Source organism: Sceloporus occidentalis, unplaced genomic scaffold, assembly GCF_023333645.1.
Source record: "Sceloporus occidentalis isolate IW3139 unplaced genomic scaffold, rSceOcc1.0.p SCAF_104, whole genome shotgun sequence".
Lineage (NCBI taxonomy): Eukaryota > Metazoa > Chordata > Lepidosauria > Squamata > Phrynosomatidae > Sceloporus > Sceloporus occidentalis.
The window spans coordinates 1,478,289-1,505,066 of NW_028317084.1; the positions used below are offsets into that span (position 1 = coordinate 1,478,289).

The 26,778-nt window shown below is 38.7% G+C and overlaps 1 protein-coding gene across 1 annotated transcript in view; it reads left to right on the forward strand.

Annotated features, from left to right (window-relative positions):
• Positions 1–26,778, forward strand: part of LOC149283428 (uncharacterized) — a 301,635-nt gene that overhangs the window by 44,630 nt on the left and 230,227 nt on the right. Inside the window, exons 2-3 of the mRNA XM_089497578.1 lie at positions 1,688–1,809; positions 22,444–22,491. Coding sequence (XP_089353704.1) covers positions 1,688–1,809; positions 22,444–22,491 — 170 coding nt within the window. The remainder of the gene's footprint in view (positions 1–1,687; positions 1,810–22,443; positions 22,492–26,778) is intronic.

Below are 26,778 nucleotides of genomic sequence, written 5' to 3' on the forward strand. Positions count from 1 at the left end.
AATTTAATCCATTATTTAAAAAGGGCCCTTTTTAAAACAGTTACGAGAATGCTTCCATGATGAAAATGGAAGTGTTTCCCTTTAAAAGCACCATCCGCGATCCCACCAGAAGACTCCCATCGCCGATTGGTGATGCTGGGGCAACGGGAGCATGGCAGAAGGTAAGGAGTGTGATAAACTCCCTACTGAGCCACTTAGCACTGCTGCCTCCAGTTATTTGCTCTGTGATAAATGCCAGGTACCTTGTTCTGATCTCAGAGCAGTGGCAGTGGGCAGCTCAACAGGACAAGTGTGTGAACAGCTGCCAGGTAATAGGCAGGATGGGGCAGATCCAGGGCCACAATACCCTGAGGCATCCTAGAGTATGCCAACCAATGCAGACAAGATCTAGGAGTTAGGATGTTGCTGTTGTTGTGTTATTGCTGTTGTGTGCCTTCAAGTCATTTCTGATTTATGGTGACCCTAAGGCAAGCTTATCATGGAGGTTTACTGGCAAGATTTGTTCATTGCCTTCCCCCTGAGGCTGAGAGCATGTGACTTGTCCAAGGTCACCTAGTGGGTGAGGATGTCCAGCTTCAAAAATACACTCAACCATGAAGATGACATTGGGTGAGTCAACTGGATTCACAGGATTATTGTGATGAGAAAGCTATGGTAAGGGAACACACATGCTATACTGAGCTCCTTAGAAATAAGGTGAGAAAAGAAGGTTAAGAGGTGATATGATAGCCCTGTTTAAATATTTGAAGGGATGTCATATTGAGGAGGGAACAAGCTTGTTTTCTTCGGCTCCAGAGAACAGGACCCGGAACAATGGATGCAAGCTACAGGAAAAGAGATTCCACCTGAACATTAGGAGGAACTTCCTGACAGTAAGGGCTGTTCGACAGTGGAATGCACTCCCTTGGAGGGTGATAGAGTCTCCTTCCTTGGAGGTCTTTAAACAGAGGCTGGATGGCCATCTGTCAGGGATGCTTTGATTTGGATTTCCTGCATGGCAGGGGGTTGGACTGGATGGCCCTAGTGGTCTCTTCCAACTCTACGATTCTATGATTCTATAGACATTTAACAAATAAATAATAATTAAATAATATAATAAATAATATATACCAGTGTCAGTCAGGCAAATGTAACCAATATGTGTTTCTGTCTCAGAGCAGCAACTGTTATATCTACAGCAGAAGCTTTCTGTGTCTTTTTATTCAAACCCAGATGAGATGTCCCAAAGGAATATAGAAATGCACTAAGATTGAAGTATTTCATATGATTCAATGAATGGATAGTAAAAGCCAAAGACTGTCATTTGTAGTGGTACATTTCAAGGGGATTTGGCTTATATTGTGGGTTCCCCCTCCTCTTTTGCAGCTATTAAAAAAAAAAATCAGAAAGATGCACAATGCACATTTTTATAAGGGGCTTTTCAGAGGGCATAAATATATGGTTGCTGACATTTTGCCTCTAAGGACCCTTTTGAACACATTATCTCCAGAGCATTGCTCCAATCTGACTGTTTAAAATAGAACAACTTGGGAGAACTCCCTTCAATGTGTTTTCAATTGCAGATCATGGCACTTTCATCCAACAATTTTTGAGGAGATAACTTTTAATTACAATAATAAGAACCACATGGGCAGTTGATTGATGCAAACCTGATGTGTTCTCTTACTTTATTAATCTTTTTAATTAGAGTCAAAAGAATGTTTTATCTGTCGGGAAGGAGATGAGATGGGCCATGACGCTCTGCTGCACTTCTGTGACTGCAAAAACTTGATTGCTCACCAGAAATGTCTTTTAACTTGGATACAAAAGGTAAGGGAATTGATGCAGAATGTGCTCTTTACAGTTTAGCATGTTTAGTCTTTCATTCCTCTTGCTACAGTGTCTCTCATAACCATATGATATGTACTCTAGTAGTCATTCACTGTATTATATCTGCAAGTGGTTTACAGCCAGGATGGGCAGCTGTAGCCCTCCACAAATGCTGTGGGACTGCCGTTCCCATGACTCCTTAGCATTAACTATGCAGGCCAGGGCTGCTGAGATTTACAGTCCAACAACATCTGGAGGGATTCCGATGTCTATTTCTACAGGCTGCAGTGTTTTAGGGCAAAACAAAAAACAAAACAAGAAAAACATTGCAGGCCAAAATAATGGATTTTTTGAAACATCTTCACCAACATCCCAGTCAGAAAGAGACAACCATATGGAGTGAGGACTACATTATGTCCCTAGCATTTTGGAATGGTGCTACTTTCAGGGCATTGCGGGTAGTGTCAAGGTTGTCCACTTAGAAGGTTTGTTATAGCCTATGGTACAACTTGTGACACTGGGTAGCTGTTTACACAGCATTTCACTATGCTGCCCACCACCGCCACTGGTGTGAGTTACTCCTTCTGAGAAGTAACCCTAATCCTAACCCAGATGGCACCCAGCCATTTGATTGACACTGGGCACCTTGTTTTTGACCTCAGAGAGAGGAACTTGCACAATCAGGCAGCACAATAAGATGTGTGTGTTAACAGCTGTCCAGCAGTACTCTGAAATGCCCAGATAATGAGGAAATTCAGGGCAGCTTCAGGGCCAGAATACTCCAGGAGCAGCCAGTGTAGACACACTCTCAGTAACCTTTGAGCACAGCCTCCTATAAATATATTGTAGAAACAAGCATGTATGAAACCAGGTATGTGTTACTAGGGATGCAAATTTTCATTTATTTTATACTTGTACAAGAAAATGAAAAAATCACAAATTTTATTCAAACTGGACAAGCAGATGACAGATTTTGCACATTTGTAATGGCTTTTGGGGGGCTGGCAAAAATCATTTATTTTCACAAAATCAGAGCCATATTTTTTAAATTTTATAGAGATTTCTTTTTATGTAAGTTTTAACTATGTAGGTTTTTTCTCTCTATCTTGTATTCTTTGAAATGGTCTGGAGACTTATTCAATAGAACATGTATGAATGGACAAAACCAAAAAATATTATTTATTTACTTATTCTCAAAGATTTTTGAAATGCAGAGGACTATCAAACGTGCAGAAAAGTGCTTGCAATGAGTTGATGCATGTCAAAACACATGTTTCACTGAGAGCAAGCAAAATTATGAATGTTCATGATGCCTGTGTTACTGATGCAAATTCTGCATTCTCTAGACAAAACAACTAGTAACAAATATTATTCGCCAGTGCCCAGGTTAAGGTCTAAAACCAATAAAATCTTCACATTTTATATCTGCCTATTTCAAGGTGTGTAACCAGAGTCAGATGAACCCACCCACTTCATTACCCTAAATAGCTGTCTCTTACCTGGATTAGGTTTCAACCTGTTTTTCTTCATCTGCCTCCAAACCTATGCCTGACTACTGATGGCTTCTACCAGCTTCTTGGGATTAGAAGTTGACATGTCTGCATACTGATGATATTTTTGCCCACAGCCTATTACCATCAGTTTACAATGATATTTTCCATGATCCAGGCTTTCTTTTACATTTTACCATCTGCAATTCATGATAAACTATTTCATTAATCTCTCTTCAAGAAAACTGTATGGGAGTATGATCAGTGTTTAATATTAGAAAAGGGAGGAGTTGAATATCAATACTACCTCAAAGCCTCTTCCTGAAATCTCTGTCTCTAGAAATGCCTTTCTCTGGTGTGATAAAGCTAAAGTTGACACTGAATTTAACAATTATTATTTGAGGGGATCATTGTCGAGAACTTTAAACAGGTACAAAAATTCCTCCCTGCTGCTTAGAAATTGAGTTTAAGTGCATTTCTCTTAGGTGAGGCTTCATAGGTTTTATAAGATTTCAAAGACCTCTAAGACCAACAAAAGCATAAGAACCTTTGTTGCATATTGTGCCTGAGGATGTTTATGGAAACCTATTTCCTTTTATCTGTATATCTGTTGTCCAGATTTTGTGTGATTTGCTGGAACCAATCAGAAAGATTATTAGAGTAATCTCAAGCAACATGCTGAACTGCTGAGCCTCCTGGCCTAGCTCCAGCCAGTAAGGCTCCAGTAAGTTTCTTCACTAGTCTAGAGAGAGTGTGCTTGTCTATTTAAACTGATCTTTAAAATTTGAGTTTCTTTGGGAGCCGCCTGGGTTCCCATTGGAAGAAAGGTGGCATACAATCATCACCCAAATAGGACAATGTGAGGCCAGGGGGAGTCCGGGCCTTTTGGCCTATGCGGACAGCTGCCATGTCATGGTGGAAGCAAACACTTACTCTGCTTCTGCTTCTGCTTCTGGTAGAGTCTGCAGGCCCCTGACTCGGAGCTAATTTGCAGTTAAAAAATAATATATTCTGACGCCACTTTGACTTCCATTGCTCTATACGGAGTTTTGTGATACATAGGTATCTCTGTCAGATAGGTCTGGTGTCACAATAAACTGCAAATCCCAAGATTCCATAGCATTGAGCCATGGCAGTCAAAGCAGTGCCAAACTGCATTATTTCTACAGTACAGATACAGCCTAAATGTGTATTTCACTCTCAGTCACAGGTTCGGTAGAACATAATGTTATCTGCACATTAGAGTACATGTTCAAAGTAACCAGTACGTATAGTTTGTTCATATAGGCTGAGTCTCCCATATCTGGAATTAAAAATTCCAAAATATTCCAAAATCCAAAACTGTCCACATGGCTGGTTTGAGGTAATGACACATTTAGTTCTTGATGGTTCAGTGGACATAAACTTTGTACTGCGCACAAAACTATTTAAAAATATTTGTATAAAATTAGCTTCAGGCTATGTGTATAAGGTATATATGAAATATAAATGAATTTTGCATTTGGACTTGGATTTCATCTCCAAGATATATGTATAAGCATATATTCCAAAATGCAAAACACTTCTGGTCCTAAACATTTTGGATAATGGAGATTCAACCTCTAGTCATAGATAGATAGATAGATAGATAGATAGATAGATAGATAGATAGATAGATACACACACACACACACACACACACACACACACACCAGCCTGGGAAACTGGAAGAAGCTTCTAAATGTCTACTTCACAGTTACCCCACAGATTCTTCTGAGAATTTTCTCTGTGGAACATTGCACCTAAAAAATCTACTTTTTGAACATATTTTTGGAAAGACTATGAACTACCTCTGCTTAAAAATTCACTGCAACTAATTTTCATTGAAGTGTGCTCTTTTTTTCTTCACACTGCCAGTGTCCATAGCAGATGCTGAAGGAAATTTCAGCAACCCAGCACCCATCAAAAAGGGCACACCTTCTAGAGTGCAGCAAGAATAGTTAAACTACCTAGCCATTTTATCTCGGAGTGTTAATATGCAAGACGAAAAAATGACTTAGTGGGGCTAATTCAGGATTCTGTCATAAAAAGAGACAGAAAGGTAAGGCTATAGTGTTAATTGGCCTACTGTTTGCAGCCAAGTTGGTCCAGTTGACTTTTTTTTAAACTAAGACACGGACAGAATAATCCCTTTATTAATAACCAAAATGTTACAAAATACCTAGTCAACATGTAGGAATCTCATATGGATGATATTATTAATCAAAAGTAGCAAAGATAGGTATTTTTCAGAAATGATGAGTCAACTCATAATAAAAAGAAGATTCTTTCTGTGTCTCATGAGATTTACTGTACAGGATGAGGGAGTCTAATACTGGTGTAGGAAGGGGACTGTGTTACATGTTTCCATCAGGCTCCCTCAAATAATGTTTGGGCCCTGCCTACCACACTAATATTCCTAATATTCCTGCCTTTTTACAAATGCAAGGTATTATTTTAGAGGAGTCTCAAGATTAAGCTTAAATAGATGTGATGTTGACTTGGATGGGATTTAGAACTCCTCCCCCTAATTGGAACCACATGTGGCAAATATTCTGTATCAGAACTACTTAACATATTCACAAACTGAAGATGTTAAAAAAACAACCACGTTTTCCCAAAGACTCCAGAGGTATAATTTAGGTCATGCTGTTTGGAGTGGTTTCCAGTTCATGCCAGAACAAGAAGCTAGACTGGTGGTCATACTGCAATCTGATCATCCTCATTTTTTCCCCATTAGGATTTACCACAATTGTTTGTTACTTTTGTATGGTGCCAACACTGCAGCAACCAAAGATTGTGATCCTAATAGTGTTTAGTCAATGCAATGAAATCAAGAAATTATTGCTGGTGAAAAGTGCTTAAGGTGTCTACCTTGCTTAAATTCTTATTGAACATTGGAGTAGGGCATGCTGCAAACCTCAGTATTCGTATAACCCAAATCCCAATTCTTGGGCAGTATAACTACATCTGGAAGGCTGATTAAAAACTGCAGTCTTGAAAAACCATAAGCTGCAGTCCTGCATACCTTTATGCTTGAATTACTGAGGAGGATTAGAGATCAGTACAGAATTCACATGACACCTTACAACACTGTCATTTTGATGCATGATAGCTTATCTACAGTTTGTTAAGCAACAAACTGTAGCATCCTTTGGAGTATGCCACATTAAAATTCAGTATTTTTAATGATACTATGTACAAAAAAAAATACATCTCTTTTTGTGGATAATAGAGAGAAGGCTAGGGTCTGCCTAGCATTCCAAGAAAAGGGGGGAGGGTATAAGTAGGGATTGGTGAGGATTTCATTTATTTTTGGTTTGAAAAGAGCTTCCCCAGAATACTTAGATGTTCCAAGGAAAGAACTTGAGATTTCAAGGAATGTGGAGAAAAGCAAATGACAAAGTTCTGATCCAGGCAGTGGGGTTTGGGTGCATAACTCTTCAAATTTTGTCATTGTATCCATATGCCATATATACTCGTGTATAAGTTATACAAATGAGAATGAATGTTAGAATTGTGCAGGCCGTTGTATTCACTGTTATCATGTATAGATGTGAGAGCTGGACAGATAAGAAAGGGGATAAGAAGAAAATGACTTCATTTCAGGTGTGGTGCTGGAGAAGAGTGCTGAGGATACTCTGGACAGCCAAAAAGACAAACAAATGAGTCCGAGAATTGATAAAGCCAGAAATTTCCCTAGAAGCCAAGATGACTAAATTGAGGTTGTTGTACTTTGATCACATCATGAGAAAGCATGACTCATTGGGGGGGGGGGGGATAATGCTAGGAAAGGTGGAGGGAGGTAGAAAGAGAGGAAGCCTGCATGCTAGATGGTTGGATTCTGAATTAGGATTACCACCTCCTTTTTCCTGTCAGGATTCTCTTCTTTCACAGTTAAATGGCAGACAACTGCTCCAGCGTGAGTCTCTCCATCCTAGGAATAGCTATACCTATTGAATTTAACCCCTGCAGATGGTTGAGAATTTTGTTCTGTCACATTTTTCTTCATAAATTTAGCACTTTTCTCCATCCATGATTTAAGATTACTAGCACTTTTCTACTTCACGATTCATGTACACTTATGAAGAAAACCACAAACTTATAAAGAACTTTTCTGTCATCTATCTATCTATCTATCTATCTATCTATCTATCTATCTATCTATCTATCTATCTATATCATCTAATTTATCTGTGAAAGAAAGCAAAGCTGACAGATATTACCATCCTTAGTTTGAATGTTTCTTCCAGCCTTGCTAGGTTTTTTCAGATTGGGCATTTTGGACAAAGAGCAGCTTTGATTCAGCCATGTAGTCTCTACCATGTATTCTGAAGTGTAGTAGTGAAGATGGAGACAAGGGTAAATAATCCATCCACATAATTTCTTGTGGTCTTCTAGGTTCATTTTGGCCACAGACTAGACTGTCCCATTTGGTGAAAGTCATTTTTGCTTTTTCTTGTGTCAACTTCATTTATATATAAACTGGTTTGGGTAGCTTACAGTTTGGAGCATTCATGCATCGCCTCACCACATTATCGTCAGTTGTGGAGCATGCACACAGCCACACCAATGCATGTGCACATCAGTGTCCATTGACAGTAGAGTAATTTGAAGTCCCACATTTTTTGGTATCTAGGGGGCAGGGTCTGGAAGCAAATCCTGCCAATATGGAGGGCTGACTGTACGTATGTTACCATCAAAAGGTATGCATGGGTAAAAGGAACTGAATGTTTTCTTGTCATACCTTCTTCAGTGTGGTCAACCAAGCTGTTAATCTCAGTCCATCTCACTTCTGTAGTAAGAAGGTGACTGAGAGGAAACATTGAGGTGAAATCCAGAGTGTGTATGATTTAGCTCCTATCATCCACATCCTCTTTGATAATAAATTGATGCTGTATACATGCACCCCTACCTAACTACCTTATATCATAACAGGATAAAAACATGAACATACCATTTGGGTCTTTAGTCTGAAGCCTTAGAATGATCACAAATGACATTATTCCTGGATGACAAAACCAGACAGGCCCTTCACTGAAAAGCATAGAGGGCGAGGGACACGAGGAATGTCAACAAATGGCAGTGGAAATGCTGTTTTTCAGAAACGAAATGGGCACCTAAGTCAGCAATTTGTTACAGTGAGGAAAACAGCATTCAGAGGCAGAACTATTAATTTAAGGTCACATGCACTTTAGCCCCTACAAATAGGGATCAGCTTTGTTTTCTCCAATATTTGCATATTTTTTAAGCTTGAAGCTCTTTGCATACCAGATAGATAAGTTAAATGCCTAAATACCTATCTGATCTTGAAAGCTATGCCAGGTCAGCCCTGGTTTGTACTTGAAATGGAGCTTGCCAAGGAATATCAGGGGCTGAAGGCTATATTTCAAAGGAAGGAAATGCTAAATCCCCTCTGAGTATTCCTTGCCTAAGAAATCCCTATAAAATTCATAGGGTTGCCATATACTGACAGGTGGTTTGAAGGCACACACACATACACACACCGTTTGTAAATTTGGGTAATTTTTTTTACAACAAAATCGAAATAAATTCCCCCTTGTTTTCTCCTGGCCAAATTAAATAGGTTTGGCATAAAGAAGACCAAGTTGGAACTGCCTGCCTTTAACATGGTTAAAGATTAAAAGCCTTTTAGGGGAAAGAGGTGGCAACCCTAATTTAGGACCACAAATGTGGTTTAAAGAATAGATATACCAAGCAAGAGTTTTAAAGATTTGCAATACTCAAAGGCCTGGGACTAGAATGATAACTGTATTAGGTTTTGGTCTTGATTTCTAGATTTATTTAAACGAACAAACAAAAAACACCCTTAAATTCTTTCCAGCCTGAATATGAAGAAATTTGAAAGTTTTGGTATAGCTTTTTACCAAAGCCAAACAGAAACAAAATTTTCAGCCTTTCTTGCATTGCCTCTAATAGCTAGGACATTTTTCTCCAGAAATAAAGCTGAGCAAAGGGTAGGGTCTACAGGTCCTCAGCTGTGGCTGAATGTAACCTTCTCAAAGCTGGCAACTCTAACATACCTTCTTGTGAAGAAGAATGGACAGAAGAATTATTAGATAAAACAGCTATTGAGGGGAAGGGTTGTTTATTCTGTTGTGTTGCACTTGGGCAAATTATGTTACTATTTTATAACATTCCAAGATCTATATATTATGTAAAAATGAGCTATCCAGCTAGATAAACCAGTGACTTACTCAACTTTTCCTCTCTCCCCATACCCTTCACTCTTTTTCCTATATATATACTGGTGGAAATGTCTCTAAGCAAGCAAGGAGATGCAAGGACATACACTTGGTGGAAACTGAAAAGGAGAAGATAGATTACCTCATGTTGGACTTTTGGGCAACATTTAATGAAATTAAAATAGGATTAAAAAGAATAGCAGAGGGCCACTGTTTTTAAGAAAGATTAGTTTGAAGGGTGCTTTGAAGAATTATTGGCCATTTGGAGTTATGCAAAAGGGTTCAGCATGAAGGATAGCAGAGGTAGGCAAGCCGTCACTTTATTAATGCTCTGCATTTATAATCGTACTTGTTTATTTTGGGCTCCACCTTTATTTATGAGCTGAAATTGTTTAGTGCTCTGAAATGCTGATGCAAATCTTCACACTTCTTCCTGTTTCATCCATTTTTATGTTCAAGTAGCTTCTGAGCATTTAAATCTCTTATTATTTCTACAGAGGCTTTGGGATTTCTGTTTCTCTTACAAAGAGGTTCTCTGTTTATGAATTAGATAATTAAAGAAATGTTAATCTCCTGCTCTCCTGTTGTTAACCAGTGAAATGAGTGGAACTTGTGCATGAATTGTACATGGCCACTAGTAATCACAGATCATCACAGAACAAACTTACCGTGGCTCCGACTCCCCACCTGCAAGGGGCCCGGACCAACTCTACCATGTGGTTCCATCCAACACATCTACAGTCTTTACACCATGGAATGAATTGCAGTTAGTCTATTATCAATGTAAACAGTGCTTAAGATCCAGATATGTCCCTCCAGACAGCTGTTGTACAAACAAAAAGGCTTAATGCCAGTCCTGTCCAGGCAAATTATAAACACTTTAAGTGTGATAAGGCAAATCTGGGGCTCCCCAACTTCTCCCTCCACGTTGTACATACTCTTAGAAGTGCTTTCCATTTCCATCCACCCCTGTTTAAACTTCTTGGATATTTGGCCAACCCTACTGCATGTCTGCTTGGGCTGGACTTCACCTCCTCTGTCTGGGGGCCTCACCCTTTGAGGGCCCTCAGCATCTCTGCTTTGGCCTTCTTGCCCCCCCAAGCCTTCGTCTTCCCTTCCTCTGTCTCTGCTGAGTCCACTGTTTCTCCTCTTCCTTCCCACTCCCGCTGTTTAGCCTTTGAACCTCCTCCCAGCCATCTGCTAGTCCACACTACCCCCTCATCCTCTTACATTCCCTTTTCTGGCTGATTGTCCCTATCTTCAAGGCACCATGTTTCCCCTCATTTCTCTCTTTTTCTCTCTATCATCTTCCTATGTCTTCATTCCCTCTTGTCTCTTCTCTTCCTATCTTGTCTTGCTCTCCATCCTTTCTCCTCCTCTTGGCTTTCCTACTCCCTTTTAAACTCCCTGGTGCCCATCCAGACCCTGACCCATGCTGGTATTTCTTCCCAGGGATTTTCCTATGATGGGTTCACTTCTACTCTTGTCACCATCCTGTGTCCCTCTATGTCCAAGATTCCCCTAGTCTTCTGGGTAAGTTAGGTGTCAGGAATCTGTCAGAGGCAATCACCCAGTCACCCTCTTCTGTGTACCACACTTACCCTTGCCAAAAAGATGTTCAGAAAGCATGTCTGGGAGGTTTCTTCTCATTAGATAACTCTGCACTTCCTATCCTCATACATTTTTTCAATGAAGAAGAAGCAAGTACATGCTAGCATTGGGTGGTAATTTCATTTGGATGATTTTGGGGTAATATTTTCCGAAATTTGCAAATTTCTCCATAGATTTAACAAAGAATTTGAGGCATTTTTGTCATTTTGAATGGTGGCACGAGAAAGCTAAAGCAACAGATTTACCCATCCAGGCAGAGAGCTTTCAGAGCTTAGCCCTGAATCCCTGTCCACTTGACCATGTTTATCATACCACATTATAGCTGCTACTTCCTTTTCATGACAGGCTTTTAAAGCTTTAGGGCAGACAGGTACAACATGGTCTTCTCCACAGTGAAAATACTTATACCACTGGAACCTAGCAAGTGCAAACAGCTAAGCACTTAGCTTCGTTTTGGAGTTTGAATTTTAATAAAAACTTTCTATACTTTAATACATTTCTTCATACACTTGAGAGACCAAAATTTGAGTTCACTGACAGCTTTATCAATCCTTAGAAAATAAAGATCTGGGGGTCCTGGTTATTGGCACATGCTTCCTCTGTCAGTGGTTTGTAGGGCATGCAGTATTGATACAATCCATGCGCAGTTTTTCTTTCACACAGCTGGTAAACAAAATGGATTTGTAGATGCGAAAGGTTGAGGAATAAGAAGCTTGTGCTGAAGTCTAGAATCTTACTGTCAGCTTCCAGAGAGTTGTGTTTACAGCTCAGTTCCTAGACTTGGTGGCTTGCTTGAAATATAGTCTAATTAGATAACAGATTATATTAAAGATGTTTTCTGAAAGAAAGAAAGAAAGAAAGAAAGAAAGAAAGAAAGAAAGAAAGAAAGATTCCTCAGGAAACTAGAAATGTGCTTTAGTCTGTCACCCTCAGCATGAGGCTGTATGGTGAAAGCATTGCAGGGCTTGCTTCATCCTAGGATTCCGAGAACAGTGTCTTGGCACACATTTCTCCACACGTGTGTGTCATATCTGACTTATTAAGCAATTGAATTTAGTAATAATGACTGTAAATTAACCATCTGTTAAAGATAAGAAATGTCTAACTTAACCCTCAGGCTGCCACAGATGCTTTTGTCTGATGCCCGCAACATTCCATTGGTTGCCAAAAGGGGGAAATGGCAGTCGCCCAAAAAGTGTTTTTGCCACATATCTGACAAATGGTTGGTGGTTTCCTCTCCTCCTCCCAAACAACTTTGAAAAATGTTGCTTTCACCAAACTTTAACCTTTTAAAAAAGTAAAAGTTAATGTTTGGCAGATAGGTTTAAAAATGAAAATGAGTATCATTTTGATATCAGGAAGGTCTTTTTTTTTTTTTTTTTTTTTAAAAGCTCTTTCTACCTAAATGAAAAATGTAGTTTTTATGTTTGAGCCTTGAAAGGAGCTGCTGAAGATTTATAAACATATCTTCTTAAATTTCTATTATCTATCATTCTATTAGTTCCTGATTTATGCAAGACAATTATGCCTTTTTATGGCTGATGCCAACATGGTTAAGCAATAAGAGGTAAGATTGCACTCCCTTTTCCTTTTCTTCCTGACTAGAATGCAGTCACAAATGACTTAAAACTGAACCTTGGAAAAGTTACTTTTCCTACTACAAAAGTTACATTTTGAATTAAAACTCCTCCACCTTTTTATTTGCATTTTTTTAAAAAAACTTTTCCATTAAAATGTTTTATTCACACTTCAAAAATAACAAAACATAATAATACACAATGCACAAAACACAAACATTGATAATGCACAAATACAAAAAACACATTACAATAACTCACCTTACCCCTGACTGTTCTCCCCCCCTTAAAAATAAAAATATATTTAAAAACCTAGCAACAATAAACCTTTGCTGATGGCAGCAGTGTTAATATTGGTTAAAGCAAACCAGGCTTCCTAATTAACTAGGATTTGAAACCACCTGATTAAACAAGCCACAAACAGCAACTGAAATATTGTAATCTGCAATTTACCAGAATACGAATAACTTTTGTTAAGCTTTTTCTGTCCTAAAGAAGTTACAGGTTATGCACTAGGAACCGATAAGAGATGAGGAGTTGCTATGAGTTTACAGATGACTTTGGACCTTCCCTGGACCTTTGCTAATCCACCATTCAATTCTGGTTTCTAAATAATGTGCCCCCTCTATTAAAATACCCAGGACAATATTATATTTGGAAGGCAAATAGCACCCACCAAGGCTTCTAGCACTGCACTTTGCATTTGGGGGGCTATTTATTTCAGGGTTGTGAGTAGAGGAGTCTGTGGAGCTTTGGGAGGCTGCATTGGAGACCCAGATCAGGCTACATGTGATCACTGGGCCACACTTTGTCTGGCTTAGACAATGAAGACACTCTTTTTAGCATGAAGTCATTTGGGGTTCACTGATGGTATTGACTTTAGGAGAACCCCTATCTTTTTTGTAGGAGTGCGTCCATTAAGTATTGTCAAATGACAGGTCACATCATCACTGGCCATCAGTCTTTTTGTCTGGGGCTGGTGGGATGTGGGAGTCAAATAATAGTCTTGTTCCCACTATGGTTTAAACAAGATCATGATTTGAAATGATCCAGTTTAAACCACCATGGTCCCATTTAATTTGAATGGGTGAAGCGATTCGGAAACAGGGGTCATGGCTTTTGCTCATTTAACTTGCGTCAGAAATACGCTGGTAAAATGTGGTGGGTTTTGGGCTGAATCGATTTATCTAGAAATAAATCGATTCAGCCCAAGTGGGAACCAGGTGGATTTGAATCCGCCCTCCGGCACAAGTGGGAACTAGGGAGGCAGATTCGATTCCACTCCCTGTGACATGGGGGCAGCTACAATGGCTCTGGCCTACTGACCTCTAAAAGTGTCCCTTGACCCTCTGGCCAGTCTGTCTCCTCAGCCTCCTTCCCGTGCGACCTCCTTCCCAGTACGCCACAGGATACACTGCACACCACAGGAGCACTGCAAAGTTGTGGCAGTGGCAGAAAAGCTGGCTTGATATGGATTCCTTTCTTCTCCCTAACCTTTTCCCCCCAAGTATTTTCAGTCTCAAATAGACTGAATCTGAGTATCAAGAGCCCACAGATACCCCAGGTCCACTGTACTACACACACACACACACACACACATACACACACACACACACACTAGGTCAAGCACTTTCCCCTTTCTAATACATTAAAATGGACTTGAATTCAGGATGCTCTTAATGTTACTCTTTTGATTTTGTCCACACCATATTAGCACAGGAGAATTTTTAGTGCAAATAGCAATGTCACGACCATAGAATGTTGCACTGTGCTCAATTTTGCCTTGCCAACCATGGTGGCAAGGTAAGCTGTGTAATACTTTTCTGATTCCTGTCTTCTTATTACCTTGAAACATATGTGGCCGCTGTAGGTCAATGGCATTTCCCCCCTATGCTTTCTGCATCTGCTTTATATGGTGCTCCTCTCTGACTCTGATATTCAACACTTTGGAAAGAATCAGCTCCTATCTCGTGGTCTGCTTACACCTTTAAATCTAAATCATCTTGGGCCATTGCCTTAGCATGCATAAAGAAGAACCTAAATCGCTTAAACAGCACCGTGGCTATTAAAATCTTCTCATTCCATCTTCTAGTCTGTTTGGGAGAATTAAATAACTCTTGATGGAAAGAAGCATGTCAGCAAAGTGTTTGTAATGGGCAAATATCTGCATACATGCAGCCCAGATCAAAATGAAACTGAAGCACCTATCCACAGAAGGAAGTCATTTGACAGCAAAAGTGTTAGCCAGTTCTGTTTACTGATCAATAAACAAAATGACCTTGTGCATTTACAAACAATGTAAACCTTCAGGAAACAGTAGGCCCCATCTAGTGATAGAAAGGAGACACTGCCTGCAGAGACAAATGCACAGATGCCAACTAATAATCAACATAGGTGAACCAGGCTTGTTTCATAAAATGATTCAAGAAACTGAGAGACAGCCTGGTCCAGTCATCCTGTATTACCATGATGATCAGATGTAATGCTACCTGGTGAGTTGGTGGCTAAGCTGAGATTTCATCTAGGGATTTCAAGAGTATAGTTTATGTTCTTTATTAGTAAGCTATATTAGTTCCAGACAAATAATTTTGGAACTTATTTTCTTTGAAAAATGAGGTTGGCCTCCCACTGAGATCTTGTAAAATACTTTTAAGCACAGCTACCTTATTACTATTTTCTACTACTACTACTACTACTACTACTACTACTATGATTACATTTCTATTAATATTAACATTCATTGAGCCACACAATATTGATACCCAGAGATATTTTCACAGGGGATGGACACATGTGGAAAATAAATAAAGCCAACATATATTTGAAACTGGAAATTCCTGGCTATAGTATGTGAAAAGACAGGGAAAGATCTCTTCTTTTACTATAACTCTCAGATGCTTTTTAGAACTATAACTCCCAGAAAAACTATGCTTTTTTTCTTTTTTCCTTTCTTTCTTTCTTTCTTTCTTTTGCACAATGACTGCCATTACTCTCTTTTTGAAAAGTGTGATTGTACTGGGTGATTCAAAAAGAATGGTGCAAATGACTGTACTTTTGCACCATTTTTTTAAAAAATCATCCTGTAATTTATTTATTTTTTTAAAAAAGCTTTAAATGTTTATGTCAATATCCTTATCTATCCAGTTCCCAATATTCTATCCAATTCTCCAATATTTCATCCCACTCATGTCTGACCAGTGAAGAACCAGAACCTCGCCAATAGATGAGGACTTGAGTTGCAATGGAGAGTATCATTGAAAGAGAATATCGATTGAGCTTTTGGTTCATGACATCAATCTGTTAGTGCAACCATTTTCCATTCTGCTATATGTGTGAATTGTCATAACTATTCAAAAAGAAGAAGGAACAGGAAGCAGCCAGTTGAATCCATGGAAGAAATTGAAGATACATCTTAAGATACTCAATATAAGGTTATGCAAAGGGATCTTGTAGCACCTTTGAGGTTAACTGTGTGAAAGACGTTGTAGCATAAGCTTTCTTAGATTAGGTCTATTTCCTCAGCTGCATGGAGTGACTGAGGAAGTAGACAAAGGGCTCTTCTGCTAAAATCCTGTTGTCACAACAGTCATGCAATTAATAAAATAATAATAATAATAATTATTATTATTATTATTATTATTATTTGTATCCCGCCTCTCCCTGTATTGGATTGAGGCAGGTAACAACAAACATAAGAACAATAAAAATAGAACACAACAAACCACAAATAAAAACATAGCAAAACATATAAAATCCAGTTCCCCATCTACCTCAAACCTTAAAATACCATTAAAACCGAATGGAAATATACTGCTTTCCAGGCAGCCATCTCTGCACCTCTCTGTCACGCATTCGGGAGTGCTGCCCCTATCACACTCTGTCCCTGATCTCTCACCCTTAACCCCATCTCTCTGCCTTATACCCTGCCCATTAGGCCTTTAAGGTTTTGTTCTGTTTTGTTTCTCCTTTTCACCACCTAATTCTGGAGTTCTGCTGCCATGATTTAATTTATAAGTAAAGAGAAAGAAAAAATAAACAGAAAAAAAGAAAGGCAATCAAGGTATTTTGGAATACCGAGAGGGATAGGGAAGGAGGGAACAGTGACATCATGTCTGGCTATCACACAACTGCCCCGGGAGCAACATTTTGCACCTAGGGATTTGCACAATTGTTGATCATTCACGGGTTTCCTCATAAATTGAAAGGGTAGGTCAGGGACAGGGAAATGATGGGTCAGAGGTGGCAGCATGCAATGCGTATCGCCACAGCCTTTTCTTTCCCAGTGAAATCGTACTTTTAAAGTTGCATGTGGTAATGCCCTGAGTTTACAAAAGCTTATACTACAACTTCTTTCACACAGTTAGTCTCAAAGGTGCTGCAAGATACCCTTGCACACTGACATTTCAAACTAACACGGCTATGTGTGTCAATATATGGTTGTTTTATTAATATTTTGTTATTCCAAGCCTCATTTCCCCTTGTTTGCTGTTGCCCATCATGCTACATTATGTGCCTTCAGATTAGATATAACTGTCAACACCTTGTCTTACAACAAAAACAAAAACAGAAAAGCATAGCAATGATTAAATACAAGAAAAATGGCTGTGTTTAATATTTGGCTTATTTAACTGGTACACATAAAGGCACTTATCAGATGAGCAATACCTTTGTTGCATCACTAAAATGTCACAAATGTGGCAGGGTTTTAAGTTCTCCGGAACTTTTCTTCAGGCTTTTATAATACAAAATCTAGGGAGCTGGGAGAGGAATAAAATTCCAAAATCCCGGCCTGATGTAGTGGCTATTGTCTCTGTAGGCAGGGTGACTTTGATATACTGCAAATCTGGTGAAGAAGGGTATTAAGGTATCAGTTGGCAGTTTCTGTCCTCATTATGGATGAAAGCCTGCTATAATCACTAGAGATCTGCCCATTGCCTAAGTCATGATTAGCTAAGAGCAGATGTTCAATAGCAACTCAGTAGCCCTGGGCTTAGAACATAGTGCTCCTGGGCATCAAGCCCTTATAGACACACTTAGGTCTGGTCAAAATGTTCTAGGAGCCATTTGGAGCCATTTCAGGAGCTGTTCTGGTTTCTGTTTTGGGTTGTATGTGCATGCATGGCTCTCCCTGTGCATTGAACCAGCATAACAGTGTGGGAAAACAACTGTTTGCATAAAGAGATATTTGAACCTCTTTACATGCCTGCATGAAAAGTACAAGCAGTGGTGTAATCTCTAATCCCTTTGTGTTCCAGAGGCTGGAAATTAAATTTAGGTGTTGCATTAAGTAAAGAGGGTCAAGCCAAGCCAAGCAACTGTGTTGCGCATCTACCACATTTGGAAGTGGTGTGAGGGCTGCCAGTAGTCTTATTTATATGACGCCTACATCCCTTTCTCACTTGCTGTTGTTAAAACTGTTACTATAGTATATCAGATGCAAATGGGAAGAAGTGTGTGTGTGTGTATTAAAAAGAAATGTTTGAAAATGCAGTCTCCTCTGCTGCCCCCACCACACTTTGCTTAACATCTCTTCAGAGCAAGGCAACTAACAATTGCACAAGATGGCTGACCCAGGGGACAAAATGAAGAACTTCTCTGCTGTCATTTTTTATTTCAACTGCTGTTGCTTTTGAAGTTTTCAAATGCAGATTTGAGCATTTCAAATGCTGTGAAATGGAATACTCCTCCTCAGTTCTTTACAGCTGCTGGAATACGCCTATCCCTTCTTGGCTGTAAAAATGAAACTATGAGATCTGATTATGCTGTACTGAGAGTGTTTTGCCATAGTTAGTGATGGACACGTCAGACAGGAACCATGCAAGAAAAAACTGTTCCTGTATATTGGAATAGTAAATCAGAATGCTTTTGTATTTTCTTATCCTCTTGGCTACAGTATAATACAAGGAACTCATATTTCAAAATTAGTTGAAGGTTTCTTTCCTGAGACCAACTACACTTCCTTGCTTGCTAGACATGTTTCCTGTTAGTACTTTAGTTTTCTTTGGTGGGCAGGGGTAGATTCATGTATTAATTTCCAGAAATCTAAGAGTGTCTCTTTTCTGTTATTTCATCTTAATATTTTAATTGCGTTGTTTGGGCATAAATATGCTTCTTAGCAAATTCAAAATTTTGTAAGTGAGTCTTTTCGGTCTGTAGGCATTCCCCTGGATTAATCCAGGCTTATGTTTAGGACTATGCATTGTGTGCAAACACGGTATCATTGAAACACTGAGCAAAATCCTAACATGACAAAGTACCAGATATGAAGCAAATGTAGAGTTGTGGTAGGAACCTAAATCCAGTTCCACAACAATTTCTAGTATTTCATACTGGTGACCATCTTCAATATGGAGATAATGCCATGCCAAATTCCAGTTTGCTGAATAGGCAACCATTGTGAGTAAGGCTGCCCTAACCACTAGCTATTAAACATATTAAACAAATACAGTATTTAATAGTTTACTTTATGTCAGTTGATAATTTAGGTATCTTTTTGGTTGACAAAAATGATCTATAGCTACTATATGTTGGATCAAACCACCCTTTCCCCCTGGAACTGTGTAATAATATTATCCTGACATAGATTTTATTTCTGTTCTTCTTTAATTCTCCATTCTTCCTTTTTCAACCCAAAATCCCTGTGTAGATACAGATATTTGTCTGTTCACATATTTATATCTCACCCAATATCACCAGCTCTCAGAGTGAAGTACAGACAAAAAGCAATTGAAAACAATTGAAAAGAGTAAGTGCAATTTTAAACAATTTAAAACAATGTAAGACATATAAATATGCAGTATTTCTTCTCAGTCACGTTAAAAAGCAAACACAAACTACAAGCTTATTAAAGGCCAGGCTAAACATGATACTAAAAGTGTCATTACAAACTATTTCTTGTTTTAAGAACAATTAATTGTAGCCATGAGGAGTGAGGGCGGTTGTCTTCCAACAGCAGAAAGAGGAAAGAAAAAGCTTAACTCACTCCTCTCCCTTACAGTCCTAACAAATAATATATACGTTTCCAGTTGTTATTAGACCTGTTGAAAAAGATTTCCCCATCAATACCAATGGGACTCTCCCCCTTACCCTTCTAATATCAGTTTGGGAGTGGTTGGTTTTATTTGGCACTTTGGAAGAGGAAACAAAGGGTTTAACCTCACAGTCCACACACCCACCCTCACACACCACCATCACCACCACAACCACTGCTGCTGCTACTACTACTACTACTTCCTATGTTTTTGTGTATTTATATCTGGACATTTTCCCAGTTCGGGACTCCAGGATGCTTACAACAGTGGAAACAAACCTAGTTAGAAATTCACAGCATAGAAAAGCGAAAAAACAATTAAACCATCATAAAATGAAAAGCCATTAAAAACTGGTTATAAACATTAACAATTAAAACAACAATGACAATAAACAAAAGTCTGGCACATCAAACATAACTGCTTTAAAAAAATCAGTTCTCAAAGGCCTGTCAGAGTAAAAGGGATTTGGCACACTTTTGGAAAAAGGAGGAGGGTACCAGCCTAGTCTGTCTGGGAAGGGAGTTCTAGAGTTTCGGTGCAGCCACTAAGAAGGCCCTCACTGGTGTTTCCACCAGATGTACCTGTGATGGTAGCAGGATAGAGAAAAGGTCCTCCTCAGAAGCTGTCAAAACACAGCTTCATATGGTATTGTATGGCCTGTCGGATATCCTGGACCTGGACCTGGACCTGAGCTTTATAGGTTGTGGCCAGCTATTTGAACTATGTCCAGTAACAGACACACAACCAATGGACCTGTTGCAACAAGGAAGTTGTGAGCTCTTGTAGCCAGCCCCAGTTCAAGTTCTGGCTGCAGCTCTTTCAACTATCTGAAGTTTCTGAATACTTGTCAAGGGTGGCCCCACAAAGAGCGCATTGCAGTAATCCAAAAAGGAATATAACTAATGTATGCACACGCATGTGTATTTATTGTGATAACACATTTGGTATCAAGTTAAGTTTGGTCTTGAGAGGACGAGTTTAATAGATGAACAGAGATCTGAACCTCCATCATCCAAAGTCTATGGGATATCCCACAGAGGTTATACCAGACACAATAGCAGACAGAAACATCATACAGCCGTCCCCATTCAACCTTTAAAATGAGTTTAAAAATTCAAAAAAGATGCAAATACATGTTTTCTTTTTAGTTTTTGCCAAGACTAAATGAAGAAAATATTCTTTTAAAAGAGAGTATGGAGGCCCTTGGGAGACATCGCTCTAACATTGCCAAAGATGACTCAGCCCCCCCTTCTCTCTCTCCTTTTTTTCTTATGCATTTCTTTATTAATAAAAGCCACATTTTGTTTGTAAAACAAAACAGATTGGTCCAGCGGCACAAAACAATAATGCAACGAAGGCGCTAGTTCATTAAACTGGAATACAGGGATTGGGTTACTAATTTGATGCTTTTAATTTCATGTTATAAATTACATTCTTTCAGAAGGTAGGAGAAAAATATTTCCCGTGACAATGGTTACCTACAGACAGTAAGGTTATATATTACCCTGGAGAAATGAAAAGTTGAGAGAGGTGCTAAAGATTACTCCTGCTGCTATGATGGTTCCTCGGAAACAGACAAACCCCTGTATATCAGAAATTGCTTTACATATATTCTTCATAAAAGGGAGTGCATTTTGCATATTTAATTTTTAAAAAGTTCTGCAAAAGTGGAAGAAACTAAGCGGCTGTTGAACATAACAAGAAGGTCAAGAAGTTAACAAAATAACACACAAACACAAACATATTTCCACTGAGCAAACAAACCAAAAAGTGATCCTTTCTAAACTATTAATCAGGACAGATATTTTAAAAAGACAATAAAGAATTAATTAATTAATTACAAATTAATTGATTTCTGTTAACCCTAGGGTCTAAACTTAAGTGTTACTGTTCCACTTTAACCACCATGGAACCCTGGGACTGGGTTTAGAGTGAAGCATTTTGTATTTTCATCCAGAGAGCTCCTCTGATGCTTATGACCAAAACTACAAACCCAAGGATTTTCTAGGATAGAACCACAGCAGCTATAGGAAGGAAAATCATAGTGCTATAATAGTATAATGTGAATGTGAATGCAATCTCTAATCTACATAGAAAATAAAATATAAAGTAATTGATTTTCTGACGTCTTCAAAGGTAATGATCACTCAACATTGCAGCTGCACAGCCTGAGCCCATGTGAGGTGTGCTCCACAGTTTCTGCGCAATTTTCTGTCTGAATAAAAAAAAAAACCTAAAAAAAATTAAAATAATAGGTTACAAACACTCTCCCCGAAATAATACTTTTTAGATGGTTTCTCCCACATAAGCTGCACCATTTTCTCTTTAAGAATGAAGGTTAAACATTATAAACTTGATTATTTTTCAAGGCTCAGAGAGACTCCACAAAGCCTGAACCCAGTTTTAAGCTGATTGTCCATTATCTTTTTGTGCCTTATTGACTTGAAGAGTAATTAAGAGCATGAGCATAAAATGAAAATATTAAAATGCAGGAATGGCACCAATTATCACATGTGAACCAAATTCTGAAGCTATTAAGCATTCATTTTTCATTACTGATCTGGCCTTGTGAGTTTTTAATACAGCCATGTAGATGATTCTAAAGTGTTTTCAAATGCTTGCATCTCTCTCTGTGTGTGTATTCACATTACCCATTTCAAGTTCAATTGTATAACTAAAAGTCTTGTCTTCTTTCTTATAGGGCCTTCATGATGAAGATGTTCCAAGATGCAAAGTCTGTAGAGCAGAGGTAAGTGAACCATTTTCTAAATATGTGGCGAAAATGGTCAAGCATCATAGTTGCATTCCTTTCATCAGTTGCATTCCTTCCAACATCTCACAGATCAAAACCTGGATGTGTAAGGCCAAGCAAGGTGAAGATACTTATTAATGAGGAAGAACACACAACTAGGAGAGGGTGCAGGAGTTTGCTTTTGCCTGAGCCTGCTGGGAAGGACAAGATTCCACTCCCTCCTGTCTGTCCCTCACTTATGAGTTAATTGCAACTACTTTTTGCACTTTGAACTCACTCTGCAACAACTGAAGTAAGCTGAGGACAAGCAGAAAGTGTGAGGAAGAGAGAGAAAACTGCAACATTTTAGAAGTAGCTTGAAAAGTGGGGTGACAGAGCATTGGTTAGAATAGCACCTGCCCAATCAGGACAGTTGGAGGGTATATGTTTGATATTGTTGGCTGTGAACCAGAATATATCTAGCTTACATCTTCTTGCAGCCACAAAACTTCACAGCCTTATGCTCATTTTTCATTCTCAGCTCCCAACATCCAGGAATCATGGAACTGGCTTACAAAATAGAAAAGGTCGGCAACTGTCAGGCTTCTGGAGGTCAGGTTTTATCTCATGGGACACTCTTGGGGGTTGCCGCATAGCCGGTTTTTTTTAAAAGGACAAAAACCTTTCCATATGTGGTTGGAAATCTACTTCTGGATTTTGAAAAACATGTATTTTGCAATGTCAAACAGTGATGCGGACCCCAAAACCTATGAGTTGAGTTGTTACTGTGTGAGTTGTTGCTCTTGGAGGATTCCAGAAGAAGCTATTCATCTTATTTTTGTTGTTGTTGTTGTTCAGAAAAAGGGAGGAGGGTTTCAAGAACAGCAGAAACACTCTTCCAGGATTGCAGGTGACTCAGGGCAGCGTATCCCCATAGGTACATGACATGTTTGAAATGTGTCCCAAATTGTTTCCATATGGATAGTGGATTTTATCATACATATTTATTGTGTTCTTGCTGGTTGTATTTTTATTAGTCAATGATATCATTAAGAATAATGGAAAAGAGGCCATGCTATCTAGTGGGTAGATATCCAGTGTTGCTTCACATATTTTTTTTTCTGTCCACGTGAAAAACCTTGACTATCTCTTGGTTGCCCATGTCAACAACTTCATTTGTGAATTCATCACAACCTTCAGTCTGCACTGTTTCTGGAAGGGCTGACCTAACATTCAGTGATTAGGATGTTCTGTAGTTTTGGTAGGTGAATGGGAAGGCAAACACCTTTGTGAAACAGACTGAAAAAGTTCTTTGAGGGTAAAAAGTGAGCAATGACATTGGTTTGAAAACACAATGACTACTAACATCGGTAGTTTTGGGGATGTGTTCTAAGGGGAGGGTCAGAGGAATCATTTAGTTGTTTGAGTGGGGATGTATTTTAAGAGCTTTTTAAATTAATGTGTTAGTAGAGTGCTAGTAATAAGTAACCTTATGTGTTACTCAAACAATGCGTTTTTTTAAATAAAAAAAGTGCTAAAGCAATGCTATTATTTACTAGCTATATATTGAAGGTTAGGCATGGGTGAGTAGCATTCTGACTGACATGGTTACTACCAACAATGCATGAGGAAATAAAGATCTGTACCTGTTTTGTGTTTTTTAAACCAATAATTGTATCACAACACATGCAGACATGAAAAATCTGTGAGGCAGCTATGTTTTGATCCAAACGTTCATATGGGAGGTGTGTGCTATATCAGTTTCTATTGGAACACAATGTGTGTGTGTGTGTGTGTACTGTATATTAAAAAGATCTCTGAAATATCTATGGATCAAAATTTATAGGGACTTAATGTAACTTCACACTGTTTTAGCAGATATATTGGTGCAGCACACCTTGAAGATTAAAGATCCCAGGCATGCAGTACAAATACCATAGAAAAGGTTTCTGTGTATTTATTAGCTTAATTTTCACAAGTCTTGATGGAATGTCTTTGGTCTTCATCTCGCAGACCACTAATTCATACGGCACTTCAAGCATCAAATGCGCCTTTCACAGGTGCATTATGTGAAACAATCACTGTGACAGTTGCAGGTAAGAGTGTTGTGAAAGAACCGCTCAAGGGTTTGTTCCATTTCAGAATGTTTACCTCACTTGACATATCTATCTTGGCTGCCATCATGATTATTCATCTGGATGTTATTTATATGAGAGGGGATACATAATTTCTTCTCTGGACAAAACATGGGATAAAGGAGAAAAGAAAATGCAGTACATGTCTGTTCAGAAGGGTTTGTATTAGAAGCATTAAAACAAACTGCATGGCAGGTAGAAAGCAAAGCATTTCTTTCATTTGTCTATTTAGAGCATCATACAGACTGCCTATTTTTTATTTACCACTTATGTAAGTCACCTGAGAAGGCACTTCCATCCTATAGGAAGAGCCCTCTCAGGTGACTTATACAATTGGTAAAACATCAGTGATACATAATTGAAATCCAATAAACAACTTCTAAATACTAAAATCCAATGACTGCACCTAAACCAGCCACATACAAAACTTAAAATCAAACACATGTTAAAAACTATTTCCATCAAGTAACCTGATAAACATTTTATTGAGTGAGTGAGTGAGTGACTGCTTTAAGGATGCTTCTTATTTATGATATTGTGAGATGGCCAGGCTAGATCTTCTGTCAAAATAGATGGTTATATTGCAGTGGCCCAACTACATCTTCCATAGATTCACAGGTAGCCAAAATTAGTTCAACACTCTGAATAGCTGGTTTAAGCTCAGAGTAAAACCTGGAGCAGATTCACCCCCCCCCCCCAATGATATGGAAACCATAGATCTGTTCTGCAGCTGTCACTTCTTCCCCATAACAGCTAAGGATTGGCTTTGAGCTGATAACTTAAAATCCCAGTTCATATCTAAAGCATAGGATGTGCTTAGGCAAACCAAGACATGGGAAGTAGTTAGTTTCTGAAGCTGTAGGGTTTGAACAAGTTTTACATGTATGCAACAGATCTCTAACAGTTGTTCTCTGAGGCTTTCTCTGAAGATGCCAGTGTCAGGAATAAACTTTTCTAGAATATGGGCCACATAGCCCGAAAAACCCACAAAAAACTATGTTCTAAGGCTGTTTGCATCCGAGGAATGTACAACTTCTATCTTGGGAGGTAGCTTATCTGTGTCTTCTCTAGGAATGGCTGAAAATGTCCTTTCAGCTTCTTTTTAAAGATAATTTACCAAAATGTGCACAGGTCTTCATATTCATGATAGAAAGAATTTGAGATCTATTAATTTTTAAAAATTGAATATAAGAGCAATCAGAACGGATAGATTCAACCAACCGTCCAGGCTAGAACTTCGCTTGATTCTTAAAAGCCTGAACTGTTAGTGGGGATTTGAACCCTGGTCTCCTGGAGTCATAGTCCAACATTCAAACCACTATCCCATGCTAGCTTGTCAGTTCAGACATAGGTTTGCTCAAAGGCTTTATGAGTCTTAGTATATCATACATGTAGTAACTTTGTCAGTTATCATGAGCAAATGAAGGTATCAACCAGGGTTCAGAATGCTGGAACCTCATGCTTCCATGTTTTGCAGACCTCTTACTGAAGAGCAGATGTTCAAGACGTAAACTCTGAAAACAAAATATGAACTCATATACTCAGGCCAGTTTTGTTAACCCATGAAAGGTGAGCATTCATTAGAAAAAGAGCAGGAAGTTTTCAACAGAAACTATGTAAACGGGATTACAATTCATCTAGCGTTGTTTGGAGGGGATCAGGTTACACAACCTCTCTCCTTGAAAGAAGGTGCAAATAATTTCAACCAGATGTAGGAGAGGCTACAGCTAGAAGTGTAAAGAAACTAAATATTTCCATCTTAGAAAAAAATCAGGCATATAGGAACCATGCAAGGTAGAAAGGATAACCCAAACCCTTATATCAGCAAAACTGGAGGCAAGATTTTATTTAGATTCACTCTGTGCAGCTAGCAACGCATGTTTTAACACATTAACTTGTTCACACTTAGAAGTGTTTTTGAGACCCATATGGAATATGTCAGGGGAAATGGTTCACCATTCATTCAGTTCCCCCATTAAGATACTGGTAGTGCTATTCTCTTTGTTTACAGTTACTCTTGAAAGGAAATCTTAATGCTAATATAGGAAGAGTTTATTGTTAACATTAATGAGAACTGTTTTCATTTTCTCAGTGATTTTAACTATTTCATATTCTTGATTGGCGTACCCAAGTTTCCCCAGAATGATCCCATAAGGGGACCATAGATCTC